At 47.2% G+C, this 21,744-nt stretch overlaps 1 protein-coding gene across 1 annotated transcript in view; it reads left to right on the top strand.

Moving 5' to 3' along the window:
- The window catches only part of Tmem132c (transmembrane protein 132C), a 307,579-nt gene that overhangs the window by 98,336 nt on the left and 187,499 nt on the right, over positions 1-21,744 (top strand). The window contains exon 2 of the mRNA XM_021187016.2: positions 15,978-16,863. Coding sequence (XP_021042675.1) covers positions 15,978-16,863 — 886 coding nt within the window. The remainder of the gene's footprint in view (positions 1-15,977; positions 16,864-21,744) is intronic.

Raw genomic sequence — 21,744 nt, forward strand, 5'->3', positions numbered from 1 at the left:
TCTCTCTCTCTCTCTCTCTCTCGTTTTCTGTATATCCCTGTTATGGAACTCACTCTGTAGACCAGGCTGGCTTCGCACTCACAGAGATTCACCTGCCTCTGCCTCCTGAGTGCTGGGATTAAAGGCATGTGCCACCACCAAGCTAGTGTCTCTTTCTTGCTACAGGACAAAACCAAATGGTGTCAGATGCATTAAACTCATGACTTTCTCCGTCTTTCAAAGCCAATAGGAAAAGAAACAAAGCAGAAAAACCCGGGAGGAGAAAATAAAAGACACTTCTACCTCTGAACCACACACAGGGCTTCGTCTTCTCTATGGCTTTTTAAAAACTTTAATTTTTTTCCTAAATATTTGAGTGTATGTGTGTGCATATGCATATTAAGATGCATGCATGCATAGGCTGATTTCAGAACTTTGTTATTTTAACAATTATTGTTATATTTATTTATATTTTAAGATATCAGTATAGTTACTTAACTATTTATCATGTGATTATGCCACTCTCAACAAGAATATGTAGCTGAAGCTCATAGGGCCAGTTTTTTGGACCTAATAAATTCTCTAGTGCTAAATGTCAAAGTTACCTCATAGGCATATTATTAACCTTTCTTCCCTGGGACTCAGATGTAATGGCTGGTTGGCCAATAGCTTTATTGTAATCATGAGAATGAAGGCTTTCTGAGGAGATGCTAAGACAGAAAAATGGATAATATCATGGAACTTTTGAACAAGATCTGGGTGAAGAAATATGGAGTGGGGGGGTACCCCTATAATCCTCAAGTCTTCCTAGTTTTTTTTTTTTTTTTTTTTTTTTTTTAAGATTTAAAAAGAATCATGTGCATGTCTGTATATGTGCACCTAAGTACAGTACCCACTGTGGCCAGATGAGGGCATCAAATCCCCTGGAGCTGGGGCTGCAGGCAGTTGTAAACCGCCTGCTGGATGCTGGGAACTGAAGCTGGGTCCTCTGCAAGAACAACCTGTACTCTTGGCCACGGGACCATCTCTCTAGCTTTCTTTATTCTTTCTTTCTTTTCCCAGGTAAATGACATGTTGCTCATATTTAATTTTCACCTTAGTCATATGTAGAGATCTTTCTAGCAAACGTGATTCTCCTTTAAAACTGCCATCTAATAATAGTTTTAAAATAATTAACAAGCAATGGTTGTGTGTGCCTCCTGTGTGCCAGGCTAAACAGGTGAAGGCCGAGTACTTTACCGCTGAAAGGCATTTCATCTTCTAAGTAGCTCCCTGAATGTGTGCTGGCATTAATATTGTTGTGCAGTTAGAGATACTGAGGATCCCCTTGCGTGTAGCTAGGACACACCATGGCGGGACATAGAACCCGGTGGCCTGGCTCGGGGCTGTCTGTCATCTTTATTCTTCCCAGAATTCTGTTGTACAGTTGCCTGTGTTCTGACACTCCGTGATCTCCACTGTATTTTTTTTTTTTTCCCAGTTTGGGGCAAGAAGGAAGTGCTCCCTAAATAGCTTAGGTGTTCCTTTCTGACTTCCTTCCAGCAGCCAGGCTCCAGCTCATCCACCTCTCCCTCTTCCCACACCTAAGAGAGCCTGAAGCCTGTCTTCCTGTCTGAGTTCTCCCCTTCTGGGGAATGGCGTTCCCTCCTCTGCTTAAGCAACCTTGCAAGCTCAACAAATGTGGATTAATTGTCTATGCGTTCTCTCCCGAAGCATAGCTGCTCGGGGCTCGGAAAAGCCTCTTGATTCAATGAAGACCGGCCGGTCCATGTGCGACCTCGCTTGATCTGGTTTCTCTGAGCTTAGCACTGAGAGCGACACTGGTGCCCTAAGAACAGGCATAAGCTCAAGGGAATCATTTGTGGGAAACGGGATGCTGATTCTCTGTTGATTTAAAATGTCAGGAAGGCATCTTACACTTCCCTAAGCCTGGAAGGGGCAACCTCCGTAGATCTCCACCCCAACTTCAGGTACCCCTGGATCCTGTCTCCTGACCACAGGACTGACCCAAGCATGAGGTGGTAAAGTTGATCACTCACCGAGCTCTGACCCTCTGTCTCTGCAAGAAACACATAGGCGGAAATGAGATGTGAGCCCAGAGTGATTGAGCCAATTTGATGAGCCCAAAGCAGAGACACAGACACCAAGTTCAATTCCCGATTCCACTATAAAAGACAAGTGGCCCCGGAAAACCCTCACCCCCTCTGGGCTTCATCTCCTTCTGGGTTAAATAGAGACAACAGACATACTCATCCCAGAAGCCTCACTGGCTCAGTGGGTAAAGCACTTTGCACGGCAACGGGGGGGGGGGGGGGGGGGGACCTGAGTTCGATCTCCAGCACTCAGGTAAAACAGCTGGGTGTGGCGGCTCACATTGGTCATCCTGGCACTGAGGAGAGAGAAGGGAAGATTCCCCAGGGCTTGTTGGCCAGCCCAATCAGCATGTCACTGAGATCTCATAAAACAAGGTGGATGATGTCATAGGGAATGAGGACAGAGTAACACACACACACACACACACACACACACCACATACCACACCATACACACAGAATAGCACACATACACTATACCATACCACACACACATCACACACCACACACACATACACATATACACACACACACCACATACATACACACCCCCATATACCATACCATACACACATACATACCACACCATACACACAGCACAACACATCAAAATACACTACACCATACCACAGCACACCACACACACACACACACAGACACCACATACCATACCATACACATAGCACATCACATCACACATACATTATACCACACACACACACACCACATACCATACCATACACATAGCACATCACATCACACATACATTACACCACACACACACACACACACACACACACACACACATCACATCACACACCACACATATATATCCACATATGTACTCATCCCAGAGTGATCTTTTTTTTTTTTAGGGCCAGATTTTTGATGTACATTTCTAGTGCCACGAAGGGTCAGCTCCCCGAGTGGGTTACTCTCCATTTCCCTCTTGGAAAGTTCACTTTAAATGCCCTTGTCACAAATCAGAGAGTTAGGCCATATGTGATGAATGGCCTTCATCTTCTGGGGTGATCTTTTCTCGTATTTACTCAACCATCAAGAATGCATTTCCCGCCCCATACCCCAAGACTCCTCGTTAATATAATCATCCCAAATTCCGCTATAACCAAACAAACCTACAGATGTTTACTGGCAAATGAGACTCACATGTGTGTGTGTTGGGGGTGGGGAAGTCAATGCCTGAACAGGACACAGACTTTTTAAAAATTAGCTGTAATTACGGGGAAAGGAAATATGGGCAGTATATTAAAAATAAGCTCCTTATTTATTTATTTATTTTGAAGAAAAAGACCGCCACAAAGACGGGATGCTGGTTCCTTTTTATTGACATGAATCGAGATAATTTGGACTCTCGGGATTAATGTCGGGTTCCACATAAATAATGACACCATCTGCCATTCACCGCTCGCCTCTCTCTGAATGGACTCTGTGAAGCATCCTGCAGCCATATGCTGTGTGAGCGTAAGGGTGGTTAGTTAAATCCCTCTTGGGCCCCGCCACTCCAGTTCCCTCCTATATTTATTTTTTTCTCTTTGGTTTCCAAACTGTTTCAGATGTTTAGTGAAAAACCATGTTTACATTGTTACTCCACAAGGTAAGCCTGTCCCATTGTCATGTCATTCAGGGACATTATAAAGCACACTGGAGAAGAGGCCAGTGACCTCCAACTGTGCGTGAAACCCGGCTCAGAAAGCTCCCTCCATGCTAGAGTCTGCAAACCACGATCCGCCAACCGACTGCTGTTTGTTTTCCTGTGGACCGAACACTAAGAACAGTTCCTTCACGGATGGATATAATTTTCCAAGAGGGGTTAGCAACCTTTTAGCGGGGGATGGGGAGATGGCTCAGCAGGTAGAGGACTTGTTGGATAAACAGGAGAGCTGATGTGTATGTAAAGAATTACCATGTGCCTATAGGAGATAGAGATGGGGGGGCAAGCTAGCTAGGAAGATATGCAGAAGAGGTGAGATATGTATTCATAGGAGGGACCCTGCCTCAATATGTAAAAAGCAGAGCCATAAAAGAAGGCAGTCAATGTCAACCTCTGCCTTCCACATGCATGCTTATGCATGTACATATGCACACCTATATACCCCGCCCCCCCCCCCACACACACACACGAACGGGGAATAAAACAAACTTTGACTGAAATCTCATCAAAGGACTCTCCTAACTGCTGTAGTTGCAATACCGCTTATTCTTACATTGTCCTGCAACCTTTGAAGGTCAGCGCTTTGCTTGATCACTCAACAGGTTTGCTAGTGTGTGAGTGTCCAGCGGGCAGAGCTTTACAGAATGTGGGCAACTCATCCTTGTCTGAGATGGGCCTGGCATGCATGGCCTGATTCTGCCCTCGAAATCCAGACATCGCGGTGGAACCTTTCAGGAGCAGGACCCGGGGGAACGGGGGTTAGGTCATTGGAGTATGTATGTGGAATGGATGTTAAAACTCTGGTCTCTTCCTCTCGCTCCCTTTGCCTTCCCTCCTTGGTGAATTTTTCTCCATCCCATTCTGCCTTAGCACACTCCTAACATTAGAGCCATGTGACCATGGAAATGCCCAGAGCTGGAAGCCCAGATGCCCTGCTTTTAAGTGTGTTATATCACAGTACAGGAACTGACCGCCATGCCTGAGAGCAAGAAACATCCTTATAGGTACTCACATGCTCCCTGCTGTGACAGACTTCTTTCTAAGGCCTTGTAAGTTCTGAGGGCCATAACCTGCAGCTATGTGACCTCCCACCATCCCATAGCAGAAGGTGAGACCTAGCTAAGGATCTTGAGATGGGGTGTTATCCTGATCACCCCGGGGAAAGGAGTTCTAGACTCATCCAAAAAGTTTGCAAAAAGAGGTCAGAGCTGGCAGGAGATCAGAACTGGAGGAAACTGGTTATCCATTTGCTTTGCAGATGGAGAAAAGAGGCCTCAAAGGAGGGGAAGGCAGACAGTCCCTAGGGAGTAAAAAAACTGAGACAGCCAGATTCTTTTCTGGGGTGCCAAGCAGAAACAGATTTCAGCCACAGTCCCATTCAGACTTCAGACTTCTGACCCCCTCAGAGTAACCAAAAAAAGGTACTTTTGTCGTTGGAAGATGCTAAGACGGTGGTGGCGATCCGTTCTAGGAGTAAGGAGAAATCAACGTTCCCTGTCCGAGGAAGCTGGGCCTCAGCCCATCAGAATCCACATGTTGGTTTGGGATGTAGCCAAGAGTATAAAGTGAGGAAGGCAGGAAGATGCAGGCACACCAATGCAGGGCCACTGTGAGGGCCGACACGAGCTTAGCTCAGGAACCCCGATGGCCTGCAACTCTATACCCCACCAAGACTTACCCAGGGGCTGATGCCTACCCAAAGCTGTTTCCACATCCATTGAGCCTGAGATACTGGCTGTCTTGCAGCACTGGCTTCTGAACAACAAAGCCTGTTTCTTGGGTCTTAATCACGCAGCAAGAGATCGATCCCACAGCTCTCCCTGAGACAAGAAGAGGGGGATATCCCCTCAGGGCCCCCTCCCCCCCAGGCAGGAATCTAAGAACCAGCGTCTTTCAAGGGGAGTCTCGGTGTTATGAAATTGCAAACCCCACTGTGTAATTTCAGCAAGAGGTATTCGGGTCCCCTCAGAAGCAGCGTTGGAATCAAATAATCCACTTATCAAGGGTACCTTTTGTTTCAAGAGCAAGGAAACAATGAGCCATATTTAGCTGAGGGAGAAGTCTTGTAGCCAAGGAATGTTAATAAATCAGAAATGGGAAAAGGGGAAAAATTCAAATTGGCTCGAGTTACCGGCAAGCTGCAGCGACTTGGCAGGTGCACACGATCCGGTTTTCCTTGATGTTCTCTGGGCCAGGCCAGCATGCCTTCTGCAGGTGTCCGAGGGGGTGGGGGTGAGCGGCCAGTATCTGATAACAGAACATGCTGGGCACATGAGGGGAAGTCACTGCTCCTGGACTGGTGATTTCTTTTTATATGAATGTCATTCAAATGGAGTGTGTGTGTGTGTGTGTGTGTGTGTGTGTGTGTGTGTGTGTTTGTCCATCCTTCGGAAACCATAGAAGTTCTAGTATAGCTTATCAACATAATCTAAGTGAGGATGGATTCTAAATAAGAAAAGGCTGGGGTACGGTTCAGTTGGGAGAATTTTTGCCTGGCATGCACGAGGCTCTGGGGTTGGTACCCTGTATTGTGTTAACCAACTGTGCCGGTACCCTTGTAATCTCAGCACTCAGGATGTAGAAGCAGGATGATTCAGACATTCAGGGTCAGCCCAGTTAGGGAGTGAGTTGATGTGTAGGAGTTTGAGAGACCCTGACTCAAATAGGAAAGGCAGAAAAAAAGAATGGAGAAGAGGAAGAGACAGAAGTGGGGAGGACAGAAAAGAAGAGGGAAAGCCGGGCGTGGTGGCGCACGCCTTTAATCCCAGCACTCGGGAGGCAGAGGCAGGTGGATTTCTGAGTTCCAGGACAGCCAGGGCTATACAGAGAAACCCTGTCTCGAAAAACCAAAAAAAAAAAAAAAAAAAAAAAAAAAAAAAAAAAGAAAGAAAGAAAGAAAAGAGAAAAGAAAAGAGGGAAACAATCAAGAGGGGGAGGAGGAGGAGGAGGAGAAGAAGTAAAAAATAACAGTCCTGTGATAACCCCTTGCCCCATCACCAGGCTTGCTGAGGACCTGAGGAGTTGACATGCTCTGTAGAGATGACTCTATAGAGATGAAGATCCTGAGATTTGAAAGTTTCAGATAGTTATAAGAAATAAAAATTCCCCCCCAAAAAAACAAAAAACAAAAAAAAAGAAAGAAAAAAAAAAAAAAGAAAGAAAAATTCCCTGCCATCACCAGGAGCTCAGGGATTCGCCAGTTCCTTGCGGGTTTTGTCTGACTCCAGTGATGTTTACCATGATGCATTTCTTCCTTGTGAGCTGGAGAAAGCTTCCGCCGAAGTCCCTGCTAGGTTGCTTCTTACTGCTGAGGTCTCTCTCGCCTACCATTGGACCTCGTTGGATCGGGGGTTTCTCTGCTGCGCTAATACGGGAACTTGTGGTGGGGACTGCCCTGTGGACCAGGAGTGTGTATTAGCATTGTGGATCTGCACCTGCTCTGTGAAAGGTAGCGTCCACCTGTCCATCAGCGATGAGACGGCCCACTCAGGAAAGTGCTTGCATGTTCACATGAGGACCTGAGTTCGATCCCCAGCACGGGGCCATAAAATCCTCAGGTACTTTGATAAGTGCTTATGACCCCAGTACCATGAAGCCAGAGACAAGTGGACCTCAGGAGCTCGCTGGCCAGCCAGTCTGTCCAGATCACAGGCAAGTTCAGCAAGAGATCTTGTCGCCGATTGTCGAACACTTTTGGCATCTATATTTGATTTGCAGGGGCATGTACATGTATGTGCATGCAGAGAGTTAGAGACAGATATATAGAGAGAACATACATGAAAATAATTAAATAAATGCAAAATAATTATATATTACAATATATGCAAATTATACACACATATAGAGAGATACCTATATATCTATATCAATATTGATATATAGATATATAGAGAGGTGTCTAGTATGACCAGTGTCCCCCTTAGGCAGATAATTAGTCACCCTTAGTTGGATCTCCCTCTTCACACTACAGAAGTCCTTGCCCCATCTTAAAACAAGCCCATTTGGCCTGGCCATATATATATATATATTCCGGAAGATTCTATTCCAGTGTTATTCATTTCAAAGCAGGAAGGATCTAGCTGTCATTCATCACTTAGTGACATGGGTACCTTCTGAGACTCGGTGCTCTTGGGTGATTCCCCTGCAGTTTGGCTATCACGCTGGGTGCTCATATGGCCAGATAGCATATGCCAAGCACTGGGCTGGGCCTGTGAGATGGTTGACAGACTCTGATCATGCAATGAGGGGGGCAGCGGCTAGCATTCTCCTGAACACACTTTATAGCGAGTGGTTCATTGTGAGGAACTTTATAAGGATCCTTAAGCCAGGGCTAGAGTGGTTATTATTGAGTTCTGTGCGTTTCCCATAACTGGTGTATTGTTCGTCTCTGCCGGCTATGAGGAATGTTTATTCACACCAGAATCTCCACAGATGTCTAAGTAACTAAAGCGCTCCACTGTGTGGTGACTGGGACGTCGCTAGGCCGTGGAGAACTTGAAACTATATTCTATTACAGTACCACCACTGTCTCTATGCTCACAGCCTAGCATGGTGTGTGATCAGTTGTACGATATTACACGATGGGCTACTACTGCTTATCCCATTCGGGCACATCTGTCTCCTTCCCACACACCTAGACCAAAGTGCCCTCCTTACACTCCCGAGTGATCCCTCTGCCTGTAACTCATCCCCTTCCCATCCCAAGCCCTCAGCCCACCCCCTTCCACCTGCAAGAGCCTCCCTGCCCTCCCCGTCTCGGCCCAGAGAGAGAATCAACTGGAAAGAGTCCATGTTCTGTCAGCACGTCAGAGAGTGAGCCTCGTGGTCAGGGCAGTGCGTCATGTGGACTGACAGGGTCATTTCCCCGGCCGAGGTTTTCTGTCTGGATGCTAAGTGACGGGAGCATCAACTACATTCCACTATCTCAGGGTCTCAAAAACTCAATTTCCGGCGGGTGGCTTTGCACTGGAGTTCTCTGATGAACAACCGATGGTGGACACAATATCCCTGCCGCCGACAGCAAGCACAGATAAAGAAAATGGATAAACGGGGAGGGAGACAGAAGCGGACACTCTGCCTGTGGCATGGAGGCCAGATGGAAAGGTCCAGCTGTCAGCGGCCTCCCAGGGCCTCTCTGCGTGGCCTTCGGGAGCTGGCAGAGGCTTGTCTAGGACTTTGATTCAGACCCTTGAGGTTTTCTCATTTATCCCGTCTTCCCTAGAGATGCTAACCGGTGCTGAGCGAGCCAGAGCGAAGGTTAGTCAGGGGCTCTAGGCAGTATGGCATGTGTTCTGTGCAGTCAGGAGATGGCGAGACAATACAGGAAAGGTTGCAAAGGCTTCCAGCTCCTTAATCAGCTAGACCCAAACTTCCCCAGATATGGGAGGTGTTTTGGTCACATGCATAGGATTGAAGCCTTTGGGAGTGCAGAGGGGGCTATGTATAGTCAGTCACTAGGGTCATTGGAGAGATTAGGCTTTAGGAAGTCAACCACATCAGAAGAAGAGTGGTAGCCTTTTTAATCCTTTCTGGTTTTTTTTTTTTTTTTTTTTTTTTTTTTTTTTTTTTTTTTTTTTTTTTGGTTTTTCGAGACAGGGTTTCTCTATATAGCCCTGTAGCCCTGCCTGTCCTGTAGACCAGGCTGGCCTCGAACTCAGAAATCCGCCTGCCTCTGCCTCCCAAGTGCTGGGATTAAAGGCGTGCGACACCACGCCCGGCTTCTTATTCTTTCTGAATCGTTCCTTAAAAAAAGAGAGAGATGGATACTTGGTTTTTATTTTGTACGTGTGAATCTGAGTGTTGGGATGTATGTATGTGTGCCAAGGACATGCAGTTCCCATAGAGCTCAGAAGAGGGCATCAGATCCCTGAAACTGGAATTACAGGTGGATGTGAGCCACCCCAATGTTGGGGCTAGGAATTGAACCTGGGTCCTTTGAAAGAGCAGTGAATGCTCCTAAGTACCTAACCATCTCCCCAACCCCCATTTTGAGCAATTCTATCATGAGAAAGTATACTGGGCAGATCATGTGATCTTGGTTTTTTTTTTTTTTTAAGTTTTAGAAGAATCATTAAAAAAAAAAAAGTCCATTGGTATTAGCACATTATTTATCTCAATCAGAAAAACTATGAACTATTAACCCCTTGGAAGTGCATGCATATGTATCTGGCTTCTGTCATGCAAGTATGTCTGCTTGAGAGGGCTCGGTCAGTAAAGTGCTTGACATGCGAGCTTGAGGAACCGAGTTCAATCCCCAGAGTCCAGTGGAAAAACAGCTGGGTGTGTCCACATGTGCACATGCACCTGAACAGATACCCTTAAAGTAACAGTTAATAAAACGTGACCCTATTGGACGCTCACCAGGAGCCAGGCTCTTGCTAAATGCAGTCTTTTTTTTTTTTTTTTAAAGATTTATTTATTTATTTATTTATTTATTTATTTTATGTATATGCATACACCATTGCTCTCTTCAGACACACCAGAAGAGGGCATCAGATCCCATTACAGACGGTTGTGAGCCACCATGTGGTTGCTGGGAACTGAACTCAGGACCTCTGGAAGAGCAGTGCTCTTAGCTGCCGAGCCATCTCTCCAGCCCTTGCTAAAAGAATTCTCTAAAGCAGGCACATCACTGAACTTTCTCAACTCACATAGCTGGGTGGAGGATGGGGAGGTGGGGGCGGTGGGAAGGTGGGGAGGGTGTGCCTCTGACTCCAGACAACTGGTGTGGGTTTTAACAGCATCAGTACAGTCAAGATTTCATGGGGGGAAAGTCACATTTTTTTCTATCTCCCCACCCCCCACATTTCTTCATCTTTATGTAGATATTCTCATAGGATATTTCTTAAGATCTGGCAGAGTGAGGTTCCAACCCAAAGCTTTTAAAATCCCACCTGGGGTGCAGTTAACTCTCTGTGGTTACTGCCTTTGGCATTGGGTGTAGCTTTGTGCCCCCAAATTTGGAGGCTGTTAACAGTTTTGGTCTAGCCTGGGCTAGGCTACTGAGACTGAGCTGCCTAATTTGATGGCTTCGTCACCATTGACTCGTGTCATCAGTGGGATAACCCAGTTCTCTTGCACATTCCCTCAGGCTCCAGGACTCAGCCCAGGCTTGTCTCATTGTGTGTGTCAAAAACCGAAAAGACAATGGTAACTTAGCCTTGACACTTTGTCATATTTGTGACTGAAGGTTATAAGGGTTTTCTTTCCTTTGATTGGTTTTGTATTTCTGAAGTGAGAGGACAGCTTTTTTTGGAGTTGGAGACGTCCTTCTGCCATGTGCGTCCTGGGGACAGAACTCATGGCATCAGGCTTGGTGGCAGGTGCATTTATTAGCTGAGCCATCTTGACAGCCAGAAGCGTACAGAAAGTAACCATGTGCCCACTAACACATGGCTGGCGAGTGGATCAAATGCAGATATCTTCATACCCAAACTCCTTGCACTTAGTTTTTACCCACAGCTCCCAAACCACATCTTTGACTCCGGTTCACTCTCACAGACTAGAAGGACTCAGAACAAGGTTCAACATGGAGACCAGAGCTAGTGCCCTATAATTCATTTGAGGATACAGAGTGACCCCAAAAGACAGACCCCAGATAGGAAGATTTGAGTTGGAAATCCACCCCACCTTCATCTTGCAGGGACTAAACTCTACATTTGCTTGAAAGCAAAAAGGCCATTTGTAGACTTGTAAATTTTTTTTTTTTTTTTTTTTTTTTTTTGGTTTTTGGTTTTTGGTTTTCAAGACAGGGTTTCTCTGTGTAGCCCTGGCTGTCCTGGAACTCACTCTGTAGACCAGGCTGGCCTCGAACTCAGAAATCCGCCTGCCTCTGCCTTCCAAGTGCTGGGATTAAAGGCGTGCGCCACCACTGCCCGTTAAACAAAAATTTTTGAAGAAATCAGAAACAATTATTCTCTCCTGGAACAGGGGAGATGCCTCAATCAGTAAAGTCCTTGCCTTACAAATATGAGGACCTGAGATTGATCCCCAGAACCCACATTTAAAATTCTGGGCATGGTGGTAGATGCTTGTAATTTTTAGTTTCGGGGAGGCAAGGAAAAAAATAATCCTTGGGATTAGTTGGGAGGGCCCAGGCCAGTAAGAGACTCCGTCCTGTTCCCATGTCTCCAAAATGATGGCTAGTGCTTTAGAAATGGCACCTGAAATGGTTCTCTGACCTGGCCTCCACATAAACTCCCATATACTCATGTCTGCACACACATGGAGAGAGAGACAGAGAGAGACAGAGAGAGAGGTGGGGGGAGGTGTGACCTGTGCAGGAAGAGTGAAGAATGATGGTGAAATTTGTCAACAAAGCATCATGTTCCCAGGGTGCCTTGCTGCTGGTGGACCCTGCAATCCCCGTACTCAGCTTTGTCTGCAAAGCTTTGCCTCCTCGTCTCCCCCCAAATTAAACTGTCTCTAAATCTTTCTCCTTCCAAGTTCTTAAGAGGCCTTTGGGCTGGAGTCAACACTTCAAAAAATAAACATCGCTAGATGTGGCAATTAGCCTTTTGGTATTTCGTGAAGTACAGTGAGTTTCTTAGTCAGCTCGGGCGCTTCCAAGGACTCTTTCCTGGAATGTCGTACCCTGGCAAAGCTTCCGAGTGTGTCTGAAGCTCGACCAGGACTGAGCGGGTTAAACTGGAGATACTCAGCCGTCCCTAATGAGAAAGGAATGAAGGTGCCCTTGTCACTGGTGACCCCGGCACAGGGCCTCTGGGCTAGGAGCAGAATGTTATTTCTTTGAAGAGACATCTTGACAACCCAAGTTCATCTGGACGCAGAACCAAAGGCGGCTTTGATCTGCTTGCCAGTGTCCCTGCCGGGGAAGGGATTAAGGATGCTTCCAGAGGAGAGCAAGCAGGGTGTCCCATATGCTCAGGGTGGATGCAGGCCGCACTTGGAAGAAGACACAGGGAGGAAGGTTGGGGGGGGGGACAAAGAGGGAGAGAAAAGTCTCCCAGCTTCTCCATCATGAATGGAGGACAGTTTGCGTTTCTTGGCATTTACAAAGACCAGACAAGGAGGTTGGCTGATTTGAGGCTGCCAAGGTAGCAGTTGGGCATTTGCGATCTTGCACCGTGTAGGCAGCCAGAGTCCTTAGCGGTGTCCCGACCGTTGAAAGTCAACGCTCTCCTGGGGCTTCTCATCTTGGACAAGCAAGTGGCTCTCAGCCCGCTGGGTGGCTAAGAAGTCATCTGGGACAGATAGAGGGAGGCATATGTCTCATCCATTTCTGACTTAATGTGGAATCCTAGCAGCCTCAATATGCATGGACCTAACTGTCTCATGACTCTAAATCTGGGGCTGTAGATGTTAAGTCCATCCTGAGGGTCCAGCAGGCAACTCCCTCAGGCTACAGGGGCTAAATCCCAGTATCCAGATGGCCACCATCTCTTATTCTGTTCCAGTTGTGGACAGACCTCTGTTTCCATCCTTACTGTGCTGAGAGGAAAGCTGGGGACCCAGAGACTCTGAACTTTTTAAAAAAGATTTATTTATTTGTTTTATGTATATGAGCACACCATTGCTCTCTTCAGACACACCAGAAGAAGGCATCAGATCCCATTACAGATGGTGGTAAGTCACCACATGGTTGCTGGGAATTGAACCCAGGACCTCTGGAAGAGCAGTCGGTGCTCTTAACCACGAAGCCATCTCTCCAGTCCGACACTTAGCTTCTTAAGGTGGCGTTTCAGTGTGCACATGTGTGATATATTCACATGTGTGCACATGTGTGTGAGGGTTCATACCCACTAATGCAGGAGCGTGTAGTCCTCAAAGGTTAGCCTCGGGTGTCTCCCTCTATTGCCTTTCCCCTTTGACAATGTCTCTCACTGAACTTGGAGCTTGTCATGACAGCTAAACTGGCTGGCCAAAGAGTCCCTGGGATCTTCCCAGCTATGCCTGGGTGCTGGGGATTCGAACTCAGGGATTAGACAGCAAGATACATAGATTGAGTAAAATTAGTTTTCTGTTGGGGCCAAATGAGCATTGTCAGATCTGAATAAACTAAGGGACAGAAGGTGAGCTTCCAAGGACCAAGGAGTGCTGGCCACCACATGAGTTGAATCTTGACAGGGACCAGAAGTTGCCTGGGACCCTTAAAGGGCTCCCTCCTAACCAGAGGGTAGTTGACTTATTCAGTCTCTTACACATTTTGATGATGAAGACTCTGTCATTAGCAATAAAGGAAGGAAGACAGTAGTGACTACACAGCCTTCAGTGATTCGTGACTAAATTTACCAAGCTTAAGTGGTCAGCATGACCAGAGGACTTGAAGTCCTTAGACATAAATACAGGTGTTTCTGCTCCTGGTTTTCAAATAGTGGAGGTGGGGGCACAGTGAGGGCTTCTCTTGTTGCTGTTTGTCATAACAAACAGGCAAGATCTGTACATAGAAAATGAGGGTTATAAAGCCAAAATGGCTTGCTCTCATTCTTTTGATTTCATTGAATATTTGCACTTTCCTTTATTTTGGTATTGGACCATGTGGCTACTAGAGGCGCCAACAGAGTAACAAAAGAATTTCCGCACACCTTTATATATTTTATGTGTTTTTTGACATTGACATTGTGGCTAGGAGGGTTGCAAACACAGTGGAAAGGATTTCCACATACTTTCAAATATATTTTATAGCCGGGCGTGGTGGCACACGCCTTTAATCCTAGCACTTGGGAGGCAGAGGCAGGCGGATTTCTGAGTTCGAGGCCAGCCTGGTTTACAAAGTGAGTTCCAGGACAGCCTAAGCTACACAGAGAAACCCTGTCTCGAAAAACCAAAACTAAAAACCAAAACCAAAACCAAAACAAATAAATATATTTTATGTGTGCGAGTGTATATACAGCTGCGTACTGGGGTGTGCATGTAGTACCGATGGAGGCCAGAGGGGGACACTGTATTCCCCTGGAACTAGAGATCTAGACAGTTTTAAGCTGCCATGCCGGGGGTGGGGGGAGGTGGGGGTGGGGGTGGCTCTGAATTGAATCCAGGCCCTCTGAAAGAGCAGCCAGAGCTCTTAGCTGTTGAGCCATCTCTCTAGCCCCCGTTTCCAAACACCTTCTACCCAGATGCCTTATCACATCTAATTCAGGTGGGCTTTCTTCCTCTCTCTCCTCAGCTCCGTCTCTGTCTCTCCTATGTTTCCCATCATCTCTTTTTCTCTTTGTCTTCTCCCTAACGCCATCCTCTACTTCTTCATGGGTCCATTCAACGTTTAATATTATGATTTGTGAGTGTGAATTTGTGTCTCTGTGTGTGATGTATTCTCATGTTTGCACGTGTCTGAGGGTTTATCCTCACTAAGGCGTGTGTGTGTGTGTGTGTGTGTGTGTGTGTGTGTGTGTGTGTGGTGGTGGTCAAAGGTTAGGATTGGGTGTCTTCCTCTATTGCCTTCCAGCTAATTTTGAGATAGGGTCTCACCTGGAACTCACCATTGCAGCTAAACTGACCCCGGGGTTCTCCCAGTTCTGCCTCCCCAATGTGGGCTTTTGCATGGGTACTGGGGACTCGAACTCGGGGTTGCAGGCTTACGCAGCCAGTACTCTTGTCAGCTGTATCACCTTTCCACCCTTGAGGTTTCATCTTGCTTGTAAGATTTGGATCTGGTTTTATTTAATTTTGTTGTTGTCGGTGGTGGTTTTTAACACAAGTGTGTCTCTTCACACAACTGCTCTAGCAGTATTTATTAAAGTCTATATATATTTTTGCCTCGGGATTTGAGGGGCCATCTTTACTTCCAACTAAACCTTTCTGTTTCAGGGTTTGTTTGTGGATTTTATGCTAGCCCACATGCCATTTTCTTACTCCTAAACTTACTGGTTTGACTGGACTATCTGGCCAGGAAGGCTTAGCGGTTCCTCTGTCTCTGCCCCGCCCCCCCACCCCCCAAGTGCTAGGACCACACCCATAAGCCACCATGCACTGCCTCTTTTTTTAGATTATGGAGATTTGAACTCGGATCCTCAAGTTTTCACGGCAAGCACTCTACTAAGCCACCAGCTCCCAGTTTTACACACTTCAATCTACTTTACATAATTGAACTGAATAATTCTGTAATTAGCGAACCACCGGGAAGCGTTGGCTATTTCCCGAAGGACTCTGTAGCTTTGGTCGTCCGTGGACTTTAGAACTCGTAGCTCTTCGTTCTAAATCACTGCGCTCAAACTAACAGCCCGGATAACAGCTGCCTGTTACTGATTTAAGCTTCTTTACCCTCTCTTCCTTAGTGACAGAAAGCCGAGGGGTCATGGATAGTATACAGAGATTCTCTTCATTGCCGCCGTACCTGCCCGTGAGCTTCCACGTCCTCAGAGCCGAGACAGCCTTCTTCCTGAAGGAGGCCAACCCTGACCCGCTGCGGAATGCCAGCCTGCAATCCAGGGTGGAGTCTTTCTTCATCTACAAAGCCCAGCAGCCCCCGGTATTAAACGCCAGCTATGGGCCTTACTCTGCAGAAAAGGTCATGCCTCTGGACTTGATGTTGAACCCCAGCTTTTTAGGCCCAACCAATAAGTTTCCCTTTGACTGGAGGCTGAAGGCTTATATCCTCCAAGAGAAGGTCTACCTGCGCCATCCCAAAGTACAGGTGCTCTTCCGCATCGTGGGCCGAGACTGGGATGACCACAGGGACGAGAAACTGCCCTGCCTGCGGGTCTTTGCGTTCCGAGACAGCCGGGAGGTCCGAGGCAGCTGCCGGCTGGGTGGGGCCCTGGGACTGTGCGTGGCCCAGCTGGAGATGCTGCCAGGTTGGTTCAATCCCCCAGCGGTGGTGTCTGGGCGCAGGAGGCCCGCGGAGCAGCCAGAGGGGAGTCCCGTGGAACTGTATTATGCTGTACAGCCAGGGGGTGAGCGTGGCGACTGCACCGGAGGTGACACCAGGAAGGACAATGCCATTCGTCCAGGAAAGGATGGACAGGAGGACAGGACATCCCACCTACAGAAGATTGGCACCGTTAGCCTTTACCGCGCCCAGGATAGCACCCAGCTCAGCGAACTGCGCCTGGATGGCAATGTGGTCATCTGGCTGCCCTCCCAGCCCGTCAAGCAGGGAGACATAGTCACTGCATCTGTCACCATCGCCAATAACTCTACTGTGGACCATTTCATCCTAAGGTAGGCGCCCAGGCTGGTATCTGGTCGTATGTAGTATGTCTAGAGTCAATCTAACTCCACGCCCAAGGGTCGTTGTAATTGCTACCTCCCAAGGGATCTGCCCCCTAATACAGATTCCAAGCCAAGATGCGCTGGGAAGCTGTTCTTAGGCAGTGTTTGTTGTGGGCCATGAGCGGGAAGAGGCGAGCTAGGAGGTGGCCTCTTTTTCTCTACCAGTTACAGAATTAAAATTCAGGAAAACCACCTCGCAAGATCAATGCCTTTATTTGCAAATGTTATAGACTTCTCAGATAAAGAAAGGCTCCCCAGAACTGGGGAGACCACCCACTTTAAGAGGCTTGGGTTTTTTGTTTTTTTTTTTTAATTTGGCTTTAAGATGTCTCAACCAGTGATTGTTCTTCCTCTTTCCCATTTTCTATTGATCCAAAGGTTATGCGCCCTTCTATAGCAGAGACTGACTTTCCCTGTCTGTAATGTTGATGGACTGGGGTGAGACTGGGAGCCCCAACCTCACTGTGGGTGCCCTAAAAATCATAGAGAGACCCACCACCACAAGTAGGGGTGGGGTGGAGTAAATGGCTTGTGTTTCAGAAGTGCTGGGAGCTGGGGCTAAAGGCCACAGAGAAATGGAAACTTACTGCTTGTTGCTGGGGTAGGAGTGGAGGGGGGAGGGGACACGAAAGCCATGAAAAAAAAATGCCTCAAAACTGGGATTACTCGTGTGTGCTCTTCTACCATCGGGGAGCCCAGGGCCTTGGGTAAAACCGAAGAAATTCAGTGCTGCAGCGGTTGGGTCTTTGGCCCCAAGGTTTCATCAGGGAGGCTAACCGGTTGGTCGCTGACCTCATTTGCATAATGTGCATACCCATGGATGCAGGTTGTGTTCAGAGCTTGTACGTTAATGACTATACCTGCCCAGAAATATTGATGCCTTCTGGGCTGTCTCTAAGAAACGGGGGTGCTGAGTCCTACCTGTCTTGTGTCATTGGTTTTTTTTGTGGTTCCCTAGGGCACATCAGTGTTTCAAGGGGTACTCCTAGCAAGCGGGAAGATGGGCTTCCTCTTGGGAAGCTGGCCTCCATCGCTGGGTGTCTGGCAGAGCGCTCCCGGACTGCTTCTCACTGTGAGGGCTTTGGTGCTCACGTGCTTAGGGGAAGCCTTCCCCCCCTCCCCNCCCCCGCAAGGCAAAGCTTCTTCAGACTTCCTCAGGAGCTGCTTAAGAGGGAGGCTTGTCTTCAAGTAAGGCTGAAAAGTGAGGGATTCAAAACAGAGGGATTTTGATAGCGAGTGAGAAAGTCTTCGGTTATAGTTGCTGCAGCTACATTTCAGTTGTTTGTTTTTAAACAATACTTATTATGTTGTCAGATGATTTATTTGCTTCGGGGTGGGGAGGGGGCGGGGAACGCTTTCAGAACAGAATGCCAGCGTGCTAACCCGCCCTTCAGTGACATCCTATTCTTGTAGTCTGGCTGCGAGGATGGTTATTGGTAAGGTTCTTGCGTTGCATGCACGGCACAGAAAGAATTGAAATTCAAAGATTTCCATATATTTCTTAAGGTATTTCTTATTCCTCCGGGTTAGAATAATGATTTGCTGAGAGCTCTGTCTTGTCCATATACTTACTTTCTTGTGCCTGTGGCATCCAAGAATCAAACCCCAAACCCAGGATCTTATAATTGTGAGTGGGCTGTTGCAGCAGGTCCCAATTTTCTGCTGCTTTGGGTGTCATGAAAGGATTTAGGATACCTCTTTTTTTTTGTTTTTGTTTTTTCGAGACAGGGTTTCTCTGTATAGTCCTGGGTGTCCTGGAACTCACTTTGTAGACCAGGCTGGTCTCGAACTCAGAAATCGGCCTGCCTCTGCCTCCCAAGTACTGGGATTAAAGGTGTGCGCCACCACCGCCCGGCAGGATACCTCTTTCTAAGACTCATGTCTTTTACAGGGAGCTGTGTCCGTGGCTTCCTCCAAGGGTCCATATGGAACCAAGATGGCAGGGAATTTAGAATGAAGGTCCAGCTTCACTCCCCTGTCCTGAGCCCCGCCCCCGGCTGATCGGGGAAAGTTACTGAGCTAAAATCTGAGTTCATGGTTTTGCCTGGGACTCCTAGATCTTGTCAATTGAATCCACACAGTGCTGCTGCCTTGGGGGCAGGGGGACAGAAGGCAGCTACGGAACTTCAAAGGAGTTGTGACATATCATGACACACCTTTGTTGTCTTCCAATGGTGTGAACCAACTCTCCCCTTGAGAAAGTGCAGCCTCTACCCTCTTCAGGGTGAATCTAGCCACCCTCCATTCCCCACCCCGCCCCAGACAACAGGGATCTAAGGCCCAGGCAGTCTGGTAGCAGGAAGCCTGCACTGGCCTGGCTATTGCAGAGGATGTCTGGATTTCTCATGCCAATAGAGGAGGACCTCTGTTCCCGCCACACATAGCCTGAGTGGCATCGTACAGGGCTGCACTTCACAGCCTCAATGTTTGCTTATCTTCAAGATAAATTCAATTATATTACCTACTTCCATGGGTCTGTAATGGTTCCGAATTTGTGGGGCCTTCATATCAGTGTCTGGCACATAAAAAGATGGAACATTACCGACAGCTTTTTAAAAAAAAACTATAAAAGTTCATTGAGTTCTGCGTTAGCAGAAGGGCTTTGTGCTGGGGATTCTCCAGCTCCCAGGTTTGTCCCCCAAGCTGTATTGATCACTATTTCACCCCAGTTTTGGTAGGAAGAATTGCCTTCCTAGAAAGCAGGGCTTTTGGAGTACAGGAGACGAGAGGATACTTAGAGACTCTTTGTGTCCACATTTTCTCACTCACAGCTTCCTAATCATGCATCGTGGCAGGCTTCATGCGAGGAGGTAAGCCTTGTTCACTCGCAAAGATCTCGTGTCCTCTGGCTTTAAACGTGAGGCAAAGTTCCTTAGTACAGAAGGCCCAGCTCACATGCACACCTGCACACACACACACACACACACACACACACACACACACATGCACACACACACATCCATCCATGCACACATGCACATGGACGCACACGTCTCAGTTCTGGAACCCATCGACCAAGAGGAAAAACGGTGTCTGAGAATCTATCTTGGAGTTATCCATTCTCGTTCCAAAACCCCAACTTCACTATTTGAAACGGGAGGGAAATCCCATAAGAGTAAAAGGGAACCAGGGAGAAGGCGGGGCAGTTAGAACACTTACTACTTTTACAGAGGACCTAGGTTCAGTTCCCAGAACCTACATAGTGGCTCATAAATGCCTGTAAGTCTAGATCCAGGCTTCTGTGAGCTCATGCATGTGTGTAGTACATATAAATTCACATATGCAAATACACATACAGTAAATAGATAAATAAATATTAAAAGGTGGAAAGGGGACTGGGAGTTATGGTTCAGTGGGTCACACCTTTGGCATTCGAGTAGGAGGACAGCAGTTCAGGTTGCCAGGGCAACCCACCTGTGATTCCAGCCTTGGAACACAGAGCGAGAAGAGCCTAAAGCAGAACTGGCTAGGAGACCAGCAACTTGTTGTGACCTCTGGGTTGATTGAGAAACTCGGCTCCCATGAATAAGGTGTTAGAGAGATGGAGGATAGTCCCCAGCATCCACCTTGGGCCACCATGTATGTGCCTACACATTTGCTGAAATGTGCACACACACATGCAGAAGATGCCACATACCTGCGTGCCACAAATAGATGAAACATGGAAAAGAGGAATATCATAAAGTGAGGTTATACAATATAGACATCTGGGTATTTTCTGATATAGCTTTGAGATGACCAAATGTCCATTCTGATGACTTACCCTATAGTATTTCATTCTGTGTTCCCCTATTCTCAACTCTTTCCATCTCCTTATCTTCCAACGTTCTGTCTTCTGTGAGTCTTTAAAAAAAACCAAAAATCTGGGCATGGTAGTACATGCCTGTAACCCCAGCATGCAGGAGGTAGAGGCAGGTGTTCTCTGTGAGTTCAAGACTAGCCTGGTCTGTATAGCAAATCCAGGCCTGCCAGGGCTACACAGTGAGAGCCCATCTCAGAAACAAAACTCATTTCTTTTTTATGATACTCCCAGAGGTCACCCAGTGATGTACCTTTGCCCAGCTTCGCCACTCAATCCATCCCTTAATTTCAAGGCCAGAGTTGGACAGTTTTCACCACGTTGCATCTAATATTTGGATCAAGAAATTTTGGTTGTAAGGCACATTATCCCTTTCAAGTTTATTCACGACCGAGGACATTTTCAAAGGGGAAGAAGTCCAGTGGCCAGGAGCAGATTTTGGAAGAAATGTCCAGTTTCCTTTAAGAGATGCAGCCAGTGGACAGATGAGATGAGACCATCCATCGCCTGTGTGGGGCGCCTTCTTCTCAGGCCCTGGATTTGGAGGAAGATCCTGTGCTCTTGATGGGCCTTGCATGCTCTGCCCACACTGTTGATCATATGCCATTGAGCATCTGGGCTAGGAAGTGACCAGAGCATTTGGGTACAGGGTCTGCTCAGACACTAGACACTTTAAGCTGGGAACATCCCAGAGACCCTTGAAGACCACAGCATTTAGCCAATAAGGTGGAGCTTTGCTCAGATAGCTTATACCCCACAAGGAGTTTTGTTGAATGCTGAGCCCTACAGTGCAGGCAGGAAGGCTCTGTGCTTCAGCAGGGAAACAGCTGGATCTGTGTGAGATGCTGAGTGTGAGAAGGTATCCCTCATGCTCAGTATCACCTAGATCCCCCTCCACAAGAGGAAGCTGGTTCTCCATGTTCCCCCCCCCATTAGCATCTCAAGAACGGGTATGTAAAGCCTGCTCTTGAACAAATGAAAGGCTTGCATTCTCCAAGTCATTGATTGATTGGTTGATTAATTGATACATG

The sequence above is a fragment of the Mus pahari genome, chromosome 23 (genome assembly GCF_900095145.1).
Source record: "Mus pahari chromosome 23, PAHARI_EIJ_v1.1, whole genome shotgun sequence".
Lineage (NCBI taxonomy): Eukaryota > Metazoa > Chordata > Mammalia > Rodentia > Muridae > Mus > Mus pahari.